Genomic DNA, 18,299 nt, shown 5'->3' on the forward strand with positions numbered 1-18,299 from the left:
GCACACATGCATGCACACACTGAGAAACACACAAACCCCGTGAGACAGGCACACTAATACATAGAGACACCAATGGTAGGGATGAAGTATCGTTGGTGCAGCGGGGTGAAAGGGTGTAAGAAGCCCATTAAGCCCCAATCATTACTACCCAACTCGGGGTGAAGGAGGTATTTACCCCTTGAAATAGGGCCCATGGCCCTCTTGTTACATGACTAAAGGAGGTGGAGGGAGAAAGGGTGAATAACATTGTGCTGGATCATGCCCAAATTGCACACACAAAAAGTAAACTCGATGAAGATGCTGACAGCGGCTAACAAATGAGAATTGACCAGGTTGTGACATGCAGAGAGTCGTGTAACTGATGCTTGGTTGTGGTGCATTGTCCCATTCCATGTTTAGCAGCCCTGCTCATTAATGTCTATCTCTACTGCCCGGTGGTGCTTGCAGTGCCCCAGTTCAAGTGTAGAATCAGTGCTGGCGCTGTATAATCAAACATGCATCTCCACTGCCTGGCAGCACTGGCGCTGTCTTAGTAAACGCATATTTGCACTGCAGGATAGCACTGCCACCGTACCCATGACGTGTGTACCAACTCAACTTGGTAGGTTATTCATATTTCATTAAACATATATCTGCCCTCCTGGGCAGACCCAGTACTGGTCATTTCTACTGCTGAGCATAAAAATAGTTGTCCAACCATTAGGCTGGTTGGATGGTGGTGTGTCTGCCTGCTAGAAGCGTGCACTGATAGCTGCCGGTGTGTATGCCTGGGGGAACCGTGCACTGAAGGCTGGTGGTGTGCCTAGTAAAAGCGTGCACTGACGGATGGTGGTGTGTGCCTGGTGGAAGTGTGCACTGACAACTGCTGGTGTGTGTGCCTAGTGGAAGTGTGCAATTATGTCTAGTCTTGTGTATGCCTGGTGAAAGCGTGCACTGAAGGCTGGTTGAGTGTGCCTGTTAAAACGTGCACTGACAGCTAGTGGTGTGTGTGTCTGGTGAAAGTGTGCGCTGACAGCTGGTGGTGTGCCTGGTGGAAGCCTGCACAGCCGGCTAGGTGTGTGTGTGTATGCTGGAAGTGTGCACTGACAACTGGTGGTGATGGTGTGTGTGCCTGGTGGAAGCGTGCACTAATGGCTGGTGATGTGTGTGTGCCTGTTGGAAATGTGCACTGATGGCTGGTGGTGAGTATGCCTGGTGGAAGCCTGCACTGACAGTTGGTGGTGTGTGCCTGGTGAAAGTGTGCTCTGATGGCTAGTGGTGTGTGTGTATGGTGGAAGCATGCACTGATGGCTGTTGGTGTGTATGCCTGGTGAAAGTGTGCACTGACGGATAGTGGTTTGTGCCTGGTGAAAGTGTGCACTGACGTCTGGAGAAGTGTGCCTGCTGAAAACGTGCATTAAGAACTGGTGATGTGTGTGTGCCTGGTGAAAGCGTGGATGACATTAGTTTGGCTAGCAAAAGAAACAAAGCTGTGAGAGCAATTTTTCTTTTTATTTTTTCAAAAACCTTTATTGCACCATCAAGTTACACAGCGGAATGCCTACAACCCAGTGGGCTGGCCGCTATCGCAGTTTGTAGGTCACATGGCAACATTATAAAATCAGTAGTACATTCTTCAGTATTTTAGTCAGTAAGTCAGCTGCCAAAAAGAAAGGGTGCAGCACATGTAGAAATATCCCAGAGAGTATTGTTTTTGGTTTTTCTTTTCTTCCCCCTCCCTTCCTGAACAACAACAACTCAAAGTAACTGTTAGGAATAGTAGTGTGGCCATGTATGCAATAATACTGATCTTTTGTAGCCACCTCACCGAAATACCCTTTCCTGATTCTCCTCTCATACTCTCCTACCGCCCCCGACTACCATGCTTGTGTTAGAGTAGACATCCCTCTCAGGTGGCGGTCCAGGTAACCCCTCTGCTGCCTATCCTGCATGTTAATGTGGCGAGACGCCACTTCCCTATCCCTGGTTCCCTTTTCTCACAAGGCGCCCAAAATGCTAGCCCTCTGTCTCTTACTCGTCTGACTCATCTTGATCGTCCTCTGGCAAGGGATCACAAATCTCCCCTCTGTATACATTCCATTTGGTCCAGATTTTATTCCATTTCCCCGGACAGGCACGGTTAGAGTATACCGCCCTTTCGGTTATCATCACTTCATCCATATTTAGACACCATAATGACTTGGTTGGCGCTTCCGCCACTCCCCATCTTTGTGCAATATCACGTTTCGCTATCATCAACCCCACTGTAACCCAGAGTTGCCCATGCCTAGAAATATATGTAGGTTCCCACACGTTTAAAAGGCATCTTTTCGGTTCTGGCAACAGTGATATTTCTAGTGTTTGTGAGATCGTTCGCAGTATTTGCCTCCAATATTCCTGAATCCGGGGGCAATCTCATATGGTGTGAAAAAACGTGCCTTACTCCCCACACCCACGAAGGCAATAAGGGTGTTGTGTCCGGGAGATACGATGCAGCATTGTCCTCGTGTAGTATACCCTGTGTAGTATTTTCAATTGTACTAATCGCAGCCGCGCCGAGATGCCCACTTCCTTAGGCGAAGCTAGTGCTTCATTCCACTCATGTTCGTCCATCTCACTGGTGTCCCCCTCCCATTTCGCCTTCAAGGATAGTGTCGGGTCTGGTAGGTTGTTAAGTAATTTGCGATATGTGAAAGATGTTGCGCGTTCTACCATAAAGTCAGTAAGGAGGCGGTCTTCCAGCGGGGAAGACTCTGGCAGGTCTGTGTCCGTGGGCAAGGCCGCTAGTAATGCATGTTGGATCTGGATATATCTGTAGAGCTCCCTGTCACTGAGTTCGTATAATTTTCTCAGTCTATGGAAGGGTATCACCCCTCCCCTTTCCCAAAGATCGCCCACCGTGGAAATTCCTATTGTGTCCCAGTGTGAGAATCCCTTGCTGTTTCTCATGTTGCCAAGGACTCGGGAGTCCCACAGCGGGGTTAGCTTGGTGATCCTCCCCTTCCAACCCAAGGCCGCCGTCGCTGTATGCCAGATTGCCACCGTTGGTCTGGTGGGTCCCACTAATGTGCGAGTTTTGCGTTGGTCATACAACGGGGCCAGTAAGCTGTTAGTTCCCAGTTGCGCCCTATCTGCCTGAAATGCCGGCTCAGTTTGTGGAGTATGGATCCATTGGTTAATGGGTTTAAGGTGTGCCGCCCAGTAGTACAATTTTAGATTGGGTAAAGCAATACCACCGTCAAACCACCCTCTATGCAATTTGGATTGAGCGATACGAGCGGGGAGGTTCCCCCATAGGAGGTTAGATACCAATGCTGCAAACTTTTGGAAGAACCTAGGGGCTACCGGGTAGGGTGTATTTTCAAGGACATATAAGAATCTTGGCAGGGCCATCATTTTATAAAGTGCTGCTCGCCCCAAAAGCGTCAGTGGGAGTCCCGACCAAAATTGTACGTCATGTTTGAGCCTGTCTAAGTGAGGTTTCAGATTTTTGTCCATAAACTCCGCAGGGTCCGTGGTGACCTGAATACCCAGGTACTTAAACGAGGTACCCGCTATCCGCAAAGGACAGTCCGCGCCAAGGACCGGGGCCCGCCCCTTCAGGACATATAATTCTGATTTGCTCCAGTTTAGTGTGTATCCGGATATCCTTCCATGAGTATCACAGAGGTGTAATAGTGCGGGGATTCCGCTGTCAGGATTGGTTAGGTATATCAGCATGTCGTCTGCATACAGGGACAGCCGATCCTCCCACCCCTCCTTCCAGCATATACCCTGAAGTTGGGGTGAAGTTCTAATTAGAGTGGCGAGGGGTTCCAGCGAGATCGCGAACAGTAATGGTGACAGGGGGCAGCCTTGTCTTGTGCCCCTGCCCAGAGGGAACTCCCGTGATATATGCCCATTGGCCACCACCCGCGCTACCGGGTCGGTATACAGCAATCTAACCCATGCAATAAAGCGGGGCCCGAATCCTAAGCGCGACAACGTCTCAAACAAGTATGCCCACTCTACAAGATCAAAGGCCATCCTAGCATCAAGTGCCAAGATCACTGCTTGAGTCGTCACCGAATCCGCCCGAGCCAGTACTCCGTGCAATCTGCGTAAATTTAGCGCAATGTTGCAGTGGGGCATAAATCCGGACTGGTCCGGATGTATAAGAGACGGTAAGTGGGGCAAGATTCTCGTTGCTAGGAGTTTGGCTAGAATTTTGGCTTCTGCATTAAGCAGCATATGGGGCGGTAGAAGGAGCACTCTTCAGGTGGTTTGCCTGGCTTTGAGATGGCTACTATTGTCGCCGCTCTCTGATCCGGTGGAAGCGTACCCTTCCCCAGACATTCCTTAAACATCCCTAACAGATATGTACTGAGGGTCTCGGGCATCGCCTGATACCACTCCACAGGTATTCCGTTGGGTCCCGTTGCCTTACCCGGGTTTAAAGCGCGGATCGCCAGTTGTATTTCTTCAGCTGTAATGTCTGCTTCCAACTCTTTTGATATTTCCGGGGTCAACGTACTGACCTCGATTGGAGCGAACACTTCTCTGGCCATCTCGGGCGTTACTGTATGTTCAGGGGTGTATACCCGTTCGAAGTGGTCTGCGAGCAGTTCTACAATGCGTCCCGGGTTAGTGTGTACCCCCCCCCCCCCCCTGTTCATCTTTCAATTTTTGGATCCCCCTTGAATTCCCTTCCCTTTTGTCGAGCCACGCCAGCATTCTCCCCGCCTTGTCGCCCACCTCATAGATCCTATTTTGAGTATCGGCTAGGCTTTCTTTGACATGTATGCGCAGGTGATCGTTGTACAGCTGCTGTTGTAATGTAAGTGCGTGTAAGGTGGATGGAGTGGGATGTTGTTCATGAGTTGTATTCAATTCCTGCAAGGTTAATTCCAGGTCAGCTAGTTCCTGAGATCGTTCTCTTTTGTATCCCGTGATCGAGTTTATAGCTTGACCCCTTAGAACCGTTTTATATGCCTCCCAAAGTACCTCGGCGGAGCGCACCGAGTGGACATTTTCAGTGTAGTATTGTGTTGTTGTCTTTTTAAGAGCCTTGCGAACCTGGGGGAACTTGAGGTAGGCAGCATGTATGGGGTATATGCGTTTACGTGTTTGTTTCTGTGAAGAAAGTGTGAGGGTCAGTGGGGAGTGGTAGAGCCATTGCATCTACATAATGGAGATCATCTCCCAGGGTCAGGAAGTGGTCGATTCTAGACAGACTACCATGTACTCCGGAATGGAAAGTGTATTGCTTCACCGCGGGGTGAAGGTGTCTCCAAATATCTACTAGGCCCATGGCTGTCAGGAACTGCTGGAGGCGGGGGACCCGTCCCGTGGAAACCGGTGTCGGAGACCTGTCAAGTTGTGTATTCAGGATTGCTTTGAAGTCCCCCCCGAGGATAAACTCCCCCTCTGGGAGAGATAGAATAAAGTCACCCTGTTTAGGGAGGTGTACCGAGTGTAGCGCCGGTGGGATGTATACCGATACTAGGTTAATGAGTCTCCCTTCCCACTGCCCCTGTAGTGCCGCAAAGCAGCCGTGATCATCAGTCTTCGTTTGTAGGGGGATAAACCGTGTGTTTTTTTGCATCAGGATTCCGGTCCCCCTTGAGCCGGATGTGAAATCCGAGTGGACCACCATCTTGTATCCTTTTCTATCCATGGCCTTGGTAGCCCCCCTGTTAGGTGGGTTTCTTGCAGTAGCGCTATGGTGGGTTTTTGTCTCTTAAGCGCGGTTAGGACTAGCCCCCGTTTCACCTTGTCTCCCAGCCCTCTCACGTTCCAAGTCATTAGACGTAGGGAGGGGCACTGTATCTCAGTGTCCACATTCCCTCTGTCAGGCGTTGGGATGTCAGCCATTCGGCACTATGAGTTCCATGGGGTATCGGCGGGTAAGTGTGGCATATGCGATGAGTGTATAGTCGTGTAAGAGGATGATGAATGTCCTCGTGGAGGCAGTATTCCCCCTTTCTTTCTTCCCCCCTGGGATTAACTCAGGTGGATGCCTAGTTTTTGACCGTGACCTAACATACAAGTTCCTAACTTTAGAAAAACAACCCTTCCCCCTTCCCCCCCTCCCTGCATCCCTGCCTAACAGACTTTCAACTGCCCGCCCCCCCAACTGAGCAGAGTGCTTATCCCATCCCACAACCAGAGTACTTGCGTGTATGGGGGAGAGCGTCTCCCCGAGCAGGTGGCATCCCTGCATGCTTCTGGGGTAGCCATGCCAGAGTCCATGTGCAGCAGTTGAAATAATAAGTCAATGGTCGGCGATTGTCACTAATACAGATCCCGGGGTAGGAGTTACTCCTCCCCACCTGCCTCCGCAAATCCATGGGAGGGAGAGCTCTCCGCTCCCTCCCCTCGACCAGACGTCTGTGAGCCATTCCTGCTGTCTCCTTTGCGTTCGTGATCCGGTCTGTGAGTTCTGCGCTGCTGGCCAACAGTGTGCCGTCCCTCCAGCCAGTCCCGGGCAGTTTCCGGGGAGTCGAAAAACCACACTTTTTTGTGAGAGCAATTTTAATCTCCATTCAAGATACATAATGGAAAGTTATATACGTTTTGCGTAAATGTGACAGAAAAAAAAGATAATCATCTAGTGTACTGTGTAAACTTTTAATGTACAAATATTGTGTGAACAAAACAATACAAAAACTCCTTTACGTTGTATATGACTAACATAAAGTGTTTTTGAAAAGAAAAAACCTTACATTGGCTAAAATCCCTAACATAATGCTAACAGGGGGAAATACTTAGATGAGCCCAACATAGTGCTGTTCCAATTTTACCACAAACACATTACTGTTTAGGATACTGTATATTTCTAAATAAAATTACAACCTTTGTATGTTAGGAGTTAAGCGTAAAAAAACTCGGCTCACAGAGGAAATAATGACCGTGTCTGGATGTCTCTGTGTGGCTTGGGCTCTGCTGGTTTCTCGGGCATGTTTACTGCTTTCACGTGCACATGCAAATCCATTAATCTAGCAGGATGGCAGGATGGCTCTGTCTAGGATTGGCGACTCTCGTCTGTTTGAAGGGCTAGTTAAAAAGGAAAGGGAGGATGCAAGCATCAAGGGAGCCTCAATACCTACAAATTGAGTTCATAAAAAGCCATGGGATGGTGCCTAAAGAGCACAAAGTATGCAGAGAAGGGAAAAGGGAGTGCAAGCAGAGCTGCATAAGTAACATCGAGTTTTAATAAAAAGTGTCCAAGCACATGCAACTGACGAAAACAGGGCAGGGGGAGAAAGGAGGGGTTATTGAAAGCAAAGGTTACGAGAAGGGCTGGAGAAAAAGAGAGGGGGGAATGTAAGTGGTGACTCGTGTCTGTTTGAAGGGCTGGTGGAGAAGGGATGGGGTAATTGGGGGCAGCAGGGCAAGGGGGAGAAAGGAGGGGTGATTGAAAACAAAGGTTGCCCCATAAGTAACAGAGTTTTAACAAAGTTAAAATAAAAAAGTAAAAATACTGTGCAGCCGGAGCACCGCTGGCTGAGTCTGGTGTAATAACATATTACGTCTTAATCCGCAGAATTGACATAAATACTAGGCTTGCGGAGCAGACGGAGGTACAGGAGCTCAGTGAGCCATGTCTGTTGTAGAAACGGGACGTGTGCGCGAGCTGTCTCAGAATGAAGGGCTCGAGCGGGAAGGCGCGAGGGAGGGAGAGGAATGCAACGAAGGTCGCTTCTGGCCACATCGCTAATTCTGAACACGCAGCGCGATTTATCCCAGGAATTGCCAGTGATTGGAGTTCTGAATGGGTGGAATAATGTGCAGATGTGGAAAGGAGTGGGCGGCGAGCGGAGGAGCGGCAGCCTTTGAAGAATGATGCGAGGCACAGACAAATGGTGGTGTGTCACATGGCTGGTTTGTGCACGTGCATACATCACATGAACTGTGGCTAATCCGCTGTTTTGGCAGACTTTTCGGACCGCTTACTAGAACCTCAACAAATATAAATAGGTCATATATCCATTGCTTACATTAATGTGCTATTAAGAGTACCTTTTTAAAATAGATTAAATATATTTTGCTAAATCCGTCATCATTTATAAATGTAGGTGAATAAAAACAGATATTTGATGTCTAATTGATCATAAGCCCTTCAATTTTTGTCTTAAAGGAAAGCGGACAGTTCAAAATAGGTAGGGGGCAGCCACTTACTGCAACATTTAATGATGTCCTTTGAGCCATGCAGGTATGCCTGTGGCTTTTGTCAATGCTGAGATGTATTATAATGGAAGAAAATAGTTGACATATATTTGATGAATATAAATATTGTATATGAGAAGTTGGATCCAACCAGAACTCAGTATTTATTGCAGCATATGTTCCGCCATTTTTTCTGCATCCGCATCAGTTTGTTCTTCTTTTGCTATTTCAAACACACTACTTCATTATTATTTTCAACTGATTCAGTATAATTGGAGTAGGCTCTAGAGGTAAATACTGTAAATTGTGCTTAAACATATAAAATAAAAATATTGTTTCTGCTTTTTTTCTATTAAGTATTTAATTTCAAATGTTTATAAAAACATCAATTGTGCTTACCCACACTCCATCTGGATCCAAAAGTGCCCTGAATAAAGACTGCCTAATTGTATTATCAATCCTTTATTCAAACATGATCTGGGATATTAGGATTCTGTCAAAGGAGACCTGGGGCGGGGGGGGGGGGGATCATATGTTTTTAGGCACTTTTGTATCCAAAGTGGTCTACTTGTGGTATTGAAATTTATAGAGTAAACATTGTTGTCTACAATTCCATTGTATGGCGCAAGTTATTTTCCAAAATGTTTTTAAGGATTTTTATTAACCAGTACAGTTATAATCTGTCCCCAATTACACATTTAGTATTAGGTGCCCTAGAGTTTTCCCTGCATGGCTGCCAGTGGAACATTTCCAGGGGAAAGTCCCAGCTAGGACTTGCATGCTGACCAGCTTTTGTCCTCTTTCTTGGGGAAGCCTCTCTCCTCATTGAGCACCCTCTCATCATGCATGCAACAGTCCATGGCTCTTTCACATTCTGACACTTCTGGAGCCTCTATATCCCCCCCCCCCCTCCCCCCTCGTCTGGCTATATTACGCTTTGCACTATTAACCCCAGTGCAACCCACAATTTCTGCCATTTTGGGGTCATATCATCTCATGTATTTAATACAAACCACTTGGCAGTTTTTACAATAGGTAGGACCGTCTCCTTGTCATGTGGCACACGATTGAACAATTGAAAGCAAGTATTACTACGAGACCGAATTTTTTATATAATTATTTGATAGCTGAAGCATAAAAACAATTCTCTGGTAGTGCCCACATTTCTACCTTTTGTTTTATCTAAATATTTTCTACTGATTATTTGGGTCTTTTTATTCCAGATAAACATTGACGGTAATGGATGTATCAAGCTAAAAACACTTATACACCATCTTAATGTTAGTTCATCTTAGCATGGACAGTGAATGAGCGAGTGCCCCAGTGCCTGGAGCAGATCTGCATTTTTTTTTTGAGAAAAGAATAATTCACACTGTATCATTTTTGTGTGTCACTCACCTGTCGTATATTATGATATTTTTGAGAGAATAATTAATCTTAAAGTTGCTTGTGTTGTATTTTACTGAGAAAATAATGTGTTAAAACATTTAGTCAAAGAATCATTCATTCTGTGTTCTGCAACCAGTGAAAAGGTTTCTCTGCTCTCCTGTGTATTTGATGGATTAACTATTGTAAACAGACCTTACAAATAAAGCTGTATGCTATTAGATTTCATGTTGTAGCAGTCAGATGCTCAATGCAGTTGTCTACTTCATCCTCCTACTGAATTCATATGGCAATGGGTTGATAAGATCGGTCATCACTACCTATTCCTTTTTTTAGTATTAATTTAGACCGACAGCTTGTCATTTATGTTTCTGTAGTATTTATTAGAGTGTTCACATATATGAAACAAATTACAGTACTGCATAGATTCATATTTATTTTCTATATGATTGTCCCAGCTCCATCCAATGTACAACATTGGAATTATAATAGTAATATATGCTGTCAGGGCAGCCAGTAAAGTGCAACACACCTGTGCTATTTACTATTCTATTTCTTTGCTTGCACCATTGTTCACTTTTTCGGTCACACGCTTGTTTGTTTAAAAATGTGGCACTGTTTGTGCATTTTGTGGGCAACCATCAATGTGGTTACTCGTCTGCTTCAATGTGAAGGTTGACCTGGCCCATTATATAGACATTCTGGCTGTGTAAAACTGCACTCTGCATATTGTAGCTATCTGAGCCCTTGGTTTATCTTCGCAGTGTTTTTTATTATTGCTGTATCTACCTATTGTTTGATATGGATGTACTATAGGACTGATTTTGCCAACAAATGAGAATGAATATGACTACTTTCCTTTGGCAAAGTGCTTTGATTATGCGTTTTAGACAAACTAGGCTCTTCTCATTACCCAGTCCAGAAATTTTATAAGGCACAGCAAGCTTTGTCAAATTCAAATGTTATAATTTTGCTATATTCTTTCTTTGTGTGTCTGTGTCTGTGTCTCCGTTTCCTGATGAAGGGCGACTCTCAATGGAATCACAGGACAGCGGACTGGACTCTGGCACAGAACGGTTCCTTTCCATCAGTGAGGTCAGAGCATAGCAAAGTCATTATACTTCATTACAAATAAGTGTTTGCGTCTATCCCCGGATAGAAAAATTTAATTTGTTATAAATTCAGTCTGCCTATTCTCAGATGTACACTATAGCCTTTGTGTCTGAACTTCAAATGCCTTGGAACATAATTTCAGTTTTTCCCTTGTGGTTATGCAAGCTATCAGATGTTTTTTCATAGATGATGCAGTTTCTTTCAATCTTCTGTCTTGATTTGAAGCTTCTGTTTCTGAAAGTTGGTATATCGTGCATAAAGGTTTTTTTTGTCAGGTAATGAAAAAAATGATGATAGATGTCCAGTGTGAATGACCCTGTGACAATATCTTCAATCCAAAACTGTTGAAACGTTTTGAGTTTTGTTTTTGAGAAAAAAAAGGCTAATCGATAATAGCCTTTTGTAAGCTGACAAACACTTACAAAAATGAAAGGTATTTTTAAAAGGCATGACTGCAAACAAATGCATATCAGTAATTAATTTGGACATTACAAGATGGGCAGTTTACCAAGGGAAAAGATGCTTTTGAAGTAAATTTATTTCACAGTTTTATATATCATGCTAGCACTAATTATAACTAGGGCTCCCAGTTTTATGGTATTTATTTTTTTGCCATTTCCGTCTGTATTTATCCATATTTATTTTTGGGGCATTTTTTCTGTATTTATCCACATTTATTTTTGCCGCAAGCTAAAGACGACGCTACAGCTAGTATTTTCCACATTTATTCAAATTGACAATGCACACATGCGCTCTGTTATAGGTCAACACTATACATTCAACTGAAAGCTTTGTCATATGCAGCATGCCCCAAATATGCTTAAAAGTGCTATAACAAGCCATTTGTCTCAGAACCTTGCAGTTTGTCATCTGCAGAGTGCCACATCCTCTCCCCGACTGAAACCATACTGCCCCACTGAGAGAAACTCGCACTGCCTTCAGTTACACTTCAGTTCTGTCCTGCTATAAACACCTGGAAGCAATTCAATTCAAATTATGCACTAGACTACAGTAATATGCTGCCTGAAAAAAAGTAACAACATACTGGAAAAAAGCAAACACTCATAGAGAATACAACTTAAAGCTTTTACACTAATTATTCAAAAATCAATGAGTGTTTTTGCTTGAAAAGCTAACATGAAAAGAATAGTCTTTGATGAAGTGAATGGCAGGTAGAGGGGGAAATTTCGAGAGGCCCCAGCACAGTGTTCGATGAGTGTGAATGGTGGATGGAGGTTGAGATAAGAAGAGTCACCGGCAGGGTGTCTAATGGGCATCAATACAGGCAGGAGTGAAATAACAAGATGCACAAAATATTACGATGCAAGAGATGCAAGCACAATGTTGGATGGATGTGAATTATGGGTGGAGAGTGAAATTACAAGAGGGGCCAGTGCATGTGTTTGATGGGTATGCATGGAGAATGGATGAAGAGAGGCGCTAGCATGTTTGATGGACAGGAATTCAGGTGGTGGTGAAATAAACAAGAGTCACCATCAGGCCCGGACTGGCCGTTGAGGGCACCGGGCAATTCCCCGGTGGGCCGCATGGTTGGGGGCCGGTTTTGGGCCCCTGGGGCCGTTTTTGTTACAGGGCCGTTATGCTGCAAAAACGGCCCTGTAACAAAAGCGGCCGAAAACCGTCCCTGTCACAGAGCGCGGTCGCACCTCTCCCCCCTCCCCTCTTCTCCCGGAGGGGGGGAGGGGGGCCGGCAGAGCACTTTGCCAGGGCCGGTTCTGGTTCCCAGTCCGGCCCTGGTCACCATGACCCAATCAGACATTAACAAACATTCTGAAATCCTTATTGTTGGTGACTGCTCGTCCTGCCAAATTGGGTTAAAAAACATTGTGGGATTTGTTTTTCCTTTATGGATTGGACCTCCGAGGCCACGCCGGGATGTTGATATCACGGTCGTCACAATGAATATCCAGACATCATGGACAGCCTTGTACTTTTGGAGTGTCTGATGGTCTAGGAAAAAGAACTACGGGTCAATGCTGAAAGGTAGCGCCTTGATGATGTGCGATGCACGCCTGTCACTGGTGTGCGAGGACATGTGTGGGACACGCACACTGCTTCACTCAGAGATGTTACTGTGAAAGATGCACAGGGTCACTTTGCAAGCAGTGAAGGCTGCGGGTCCCCCCCCCCCCCCCCCCCCCCCCCCCCCCCTCCACCTGCCCTCTACAGAAGCACTGAGGACCAGGCAAACAGAAGTCGCCCATGCTGAAGTAGCTGAGTCCTCACTCAGTAAACAGTCTCAATCCTGCACCTAGGCCGCCATTCACAGGGAGACAGCAGAGACGAGAAATGAGACCCGCAACCTCCTCTGCTTGCAAAGTGACCCTGTGCATCTTTCATTTTTTTTTTTACACCGCAACAATAACACAATTTAATGAAACACAACAGCCACAACAATGACACAGTGTGATAAAGCAACACATAAACACAACGGTACAAAAAATAAAACATCACAAAAGCAACAGAATGCAACACAACAGTTATGTACAACAATTCTTGTCATATTTATATTGTGTAAAAGGTGTTAACATCAAGCACTTCCTTGCTTACTATCAGGGGCATGTAATTGTGTCAGTCAAAACGTTTTGTGATCCACCTTCGGTGTTCAGGTGGTTGCCAACATTTCTAAAATAGGAGCTTTCCTCAGGCACTGCATCGGACTATCGACTTCCAGCTTTATCTCATTGTTGAATTAATTTACTCCCGATTTTTTGAGCATACATACTTAGAATTCTACATTTTTATAATATTTTTTATTGCTATGAATGTAAATGATTAAGTGCTCCTAATTCAAAAGTCCCATCTTTGCCAAAGAGCATATTTAATTCTAGATGTGCTAACCTTTTACGTGGGCAAAATTGGCATTTTGCTGATTGCAAGACGGCCCATCATGAGAAGCATTTGTTAAGTTGTCATTTTGATGTACAACCCGTTTAGGGATGTAGGAAGAGAGCTACATGCATGCAGTTTGGTGCAGATGTACCCTCGTTAACCATACAAGCACTGGCTGCTTTATTTGCGAGTCCTTAACAGACACAAGCCATCTCACTCGCAATGTACAATTGATTTATAGATCACTTCCAACTTGACTGTCTGGTTCTGTCCACCAGAGAGTAGTCTGCAGTTGTGCCATTCCCTAATAACACGCATCCCAGTTTATGCTGCAGCACACCCTTACTTGGGCGCACTGGACAGACCAGAGCTTTTCACCCATATACAACAAAATTCACTGTTCCCAGTGCAGATGCACACTTGAGCAGAGGGGCACTGTGGATTAGTAAAAGGAGTACCAGTGGTTTGAAATGACTGATCTGCCTCTCACGGCAGACCTTGTGCATCTTTCACAGTAACATCTCTGAATGAAGCAGAGTGTGCGTGTCCCTCACATATCCTTGCACACCAGTGTCAGACGCGCATCAAGGCGCTACATTTCAGCTTTGACCCATGATACATGTCTGTACCATCCTTCACAGGTCACTGGAGCAGGACCTCTGAGTGCTAGTAAGGAGCTGGTTACAGAGGCCAATTTCGTGGGGGCTCTGAGAAGGTGCGAAGGAACAACAAAGCCTCATTAACATGTAAATGGTCTTTCAAAGACCTGTGAAGTACTCGGGTGCGGTCAGGGAAAGCTGTCTCTGCCGGGCGGACACCTCTTAACCCTCTAAGGAGGGGGAGACAGCAGATGGTTAGGGGTCGGCAGTGGGGCAAAATGTACTAGTATTTTCCCGTTTTTATATATAAATACAGATAAAGGAAAACTTGTTTCCGTCTGTATTTATATGTAAAAATCCGTTTAAACGGAAAACCGGGAGCCCTAATTATAACATACAGGTGCTTTACATTTCAAAAATCTATATAGCAAACCTAAAGCACTATCTGTGCGGAAAGATGAAGGAACGAGAACCAAAAGACATGTTGGCCAATCTCTTTCTAAAATAGTCGAAATAGGTGAGTTTTAAGTTGTTGTTTGAACTGCATCGATTAAGGGTTAATCTTTAGGTCAGCTGGCAGAGAGTTATAAAAAAAGAGGGAGTCTGTCTTATTTTGTCAAAGTAGTGGTGTCTGAAATCAATGTTCATCTATAATTCATGTAAATTGAGAGAAGAAAACTGTAAGAAATTAGATTATTAGTTGAGGGGGGTAACTAGCAACCTCAAGTAATAATCGCAATCCTTGGCAGGGCGAACCACTAGAGTCAATAAATAAACCTGAGCTCGACACCCTGGGTAGCTAGGGCACAGAGCAGAAAAGCTTAATTTAGGAGCACTGTATAAAGTATTTATGCAGTTTTAAAACAATAATACAAATCTCAAATAAAAATAATAAAAAAATCCAAAACAGGAGTAAAATGTAATAAACAAAATCACACCAGATTGATAAAAATCTAAAAAGGGGAACCTGAGATAGGAGTTTCTAAAGGTTTAAGGAGAAAGGGCTTCAAGAAGCACAAACTGCCAATGATAGTCAATGGATGCTGTAAAGTCACTGTGCAGGTCGGATGCACCAGCTAAAACAAAATGAGTGTTGAGAGTGAGAAAATCTATTTGGATGGGGATGTTATTGAATAAATACAAAAACTTTGGGAGAACAATCATCTATATCAGTGCCACGCGGCCAGAGAGTGAAAAGGGAAGTCTCAACCATTGCTCGACTTGTAGTTCTAATTTATGCAGAGCGGGCCATAATTTAATCGAATAATCTGTTCTGTTTCTTTGTGGATATGAACTCCCAGATATTTAGCAGTCTGCTCACACCACTCCAGGGGTAATTCACTGTTCCATCTCGTGGTACACAGTGTAAAAGGGAATATCTTGGACTTGCCCCAATTTATGCCTAATCCAGAATAACCCCCAAATCGTATAATCTCTCTAATAAGAGGCTCTAAATTTTCTTGGGGGAACGAACGTAAAGAATGATGTCCGCATAAAGGGAAATAAGGAGAGGGCCCGTTTTAAATTGGAGACCTCTGTGCAGGTGTAATTCCTGAAAGTGTCGAATTAGAGGGTCCAGTGCTATTTTAAAAAGCTATGGGAAGAGCGAACATCCCTGTCTGGTGCCGCGAGTGAGGGTAAACGATTGTGAGAGGCTGCCATTTAAGTGAAGCCGGGCAGAAGGGGCGGTATAGAGCAACGCTGTAAGGTCAATGAAATCTTTTGGAATGCCCAATTTTCTCATCACTGCTAAGAAGAAAGGCCACTCCGAGGAGTCAAAGGTCTTTTCAGTGTCAAGTAGGACTGCAGCCACCGGAACCACCGGAGAGATTCTATATATCATGGCAAACAATGTCCTCAAGTTAAGGGCAGTTGACCTGTGGGGGACTAATCCCGATTAGGCCGGAGATATTATCTGGTCTAGCAGCAAAGCCAGCCTTAACGCAATTATTTTAGCCAACATTTTGTAGTCCAGATTTAAGAGGGAAAGTGGCCTGTATGACCCGCAGGCCAGTGGGTCTTTCCCAGTCTTAGGAAGCAGTATTATTACTGCAGAGTGGATGGCAGCTCCTTGTGCTCAAGGGCCTCATTATAAACCTTGAGGAGGCGTGGTGCCAGTAAGTCATTATAGATCTTATAGAAGTCACCAGTAAAGCCGTCCAGGCCGGGGGCAGTGGGGCCATTTATAGCGTCTACAGCGCTAATGATTTCCTCTGCCGAGAATGGCTCCGCCAAGAACTCTTGCTTGAGTTTCTCAAGCCAGACCATGGCAATCTCAGCTAAATATTCCTCCTGATCTGCCTCGCTATGAGACACCCGAGACGTATATAATGTAGAATAATATGATAAAAATGTGTCCCGTATTTCTGGGGTGCCCGTTGAGGGTCTTGCCTGTAGACGAGTGGATGCTAGTCATGTATAATCGCTGGGGTGGGGCTCTTAGGAGTCGCCCCAGCGTGTGGCCTGGCCTGTCGCCCTCCCCCTAGTGGTGGTGTATTTATTTAAGAAGTGAGTTTCTCGCTCAGCTGTCCCCCTCAAATTCCGTCAGGAGGGTTAGACTGTGACCAAGCTGGGTCGGATCAGGCTTCTCAATCTGCTACCTATCTAACATACCTAGCTGTTGCTCAATACGGGCTATTGTGCCTCTAAGGTCCTTTAGCACCCCTGCATGCTTAGAGATACAAACTCCTCGCATATTGGCCTTAAAGGCCTCCCAGGGTGTGGCCCAGGAATTAAGTGACCCAGTATTTAGCTCAAAATAGTCGTCTGTGGCCACACAAAGTTCCGATCTGAATAGATCGTCCATCAAAGCCTGTCCAGGGAATCTCCACTGTCTCTCACTACCCTCAAGCCTAGGAACACGGATCTGTAACACCACAGGGGAGTGATCGGAGTACGTTCTGGGGGGAAGCTGGGAAGACCTATACCAATTGGATAAATTAGGGGAGACAAGGCAATAATCTAGCCCGGTCCACGTATCATACTGTGCAGAATAGTGGGAGTACGGGGTGGGTACCAGCTGCCGCCAAATATCAACCAGGCTCACCGAGTCACACAAGTCTAGCAGCTCGAAGATAAGAGATGGGATGCTAGTTGGCTATGTTATCAGGCTACAATGAGGGTTTCTGTAAGAGACGAGTCAAATGAGAAAACTAGTATCTCTTGGGAAACCCAACTTTAGTTAAAGAGGTATAGAGAGTAGCCCAGTGCTGGTACTATTCTACTAGTAGAAAGTTCTCATGAATCTTTGGTGGAGCAAAATCTGCCAGAGACCCTAAGAGTTTACAGCTACAGACCGAGAAGGGAAAGTCTTCTGAGAGGAGAGAAATGGACAAATACTTAACTCATTCAAATCAGTTAACAGCTTTAGAAGAGAAAAAGAGAAAGGATTTGCATGAAGACGGAGTACAGAAATTGCATTAATACCAAAATGTTTGCTAATGATTCTAGAAAGGCCAAATTTATAATAAGTCATTAACCAATTCAGACCTCTATTTAATTGAAGTTATTTAGTAGATGCCTTTAATATTTTTCTAGACAACATGCACTTCCCCTTTTTGCGCTAAAAATATCTGAAAGGTACTGCTCTCCAATAAACCTGTTTGAAAGTCAAGAAAGAATTGATTACATTACATTTAGGAAAACCTCTTTATTGGATGAATTTCTTGTTGACTTGCATATGGAGTTTAAGGATGTGTTGTGCCCATTTTTCCAGAGAGTCTCTTTACGAACACTAAACAATACAACAAAACTTCCCATCTTTCCCAAGTATCTTACTCCACTAGGTAGCAAAAAAAAAACACTTTCCAATAATCCAGCCCACAAAGGTATGTCCTCTGTCGAAGTTTTTGACTTAAACTTGGATTCCGAAGGGAAGACGGGGATTGAAGAAATAGAAAAGGAAATTTGAATTAAACAGTGGTGCCAGAGACTAGTGCAACATTATCATCTAACGCACTACTCCGTTGTTTCACCTCTAATAGTTATATTATCTAAGATGGATCTTTTGTAGTCTGCAAATGTTTTAAGTATAACGTTTTTTGGTTGGGTTTTTTATTTCCTTTACTTCATGTACGCTCATCACACCCCATGTGTTTTGATGCCACTTCAATTTTATCTGAATTCAGGTTGATTAATTTGTGCTGCAGTACTCTATTCATGAGATTATCAATGGGTTATTTTACATAACATTTGATCAGCGTTTTTGCAGTGCTCAGCTGG

At 44.7% G+C, this 18,299-nt stretch overlaps 1 protein-coding gene across 2 annotated transcripts in view; it reads left to right on the forward strand.

Annotated features, from left to right (window-relative positions):
• ARHGEF11 (Rho guanine nucleotide exchange factor 11) overlaps positions 1 to 18,299 on the forward strand; it is a 1,046,032-nt gene that overhangs the window by 348,855 nt on the left and 678,878 nt on the right. For both annotated transcript variants that reach the window (XM_086945337.1, XM_086945338.1), the window contains exon 10: positions 10,538 to 10,608. In XM_086945337.1, coding sequence (XP_086801463.1) covers positions 10,538 to 10,608 — 71 coding nt within the window. The remainder of the gene's footprint in view (positions 1 to 10,537; positions 10,609 to 18,299) is intronic.

This window comes from Lissotriton vulgaris, chromosome 12 (assembly GCF_964263255.1).
Source record: "Lissotriton vulgaris chromosome 12, aLisVul1.2, whole genome shotgun sequence".
NCBI classification, from domain to species: domain Eukaryota; kingdom Metazoa; phylum Chordata; class Amphibia; order Caudata; family Salamandridae; genus Lissotriton; species Lissotriton vulgaris.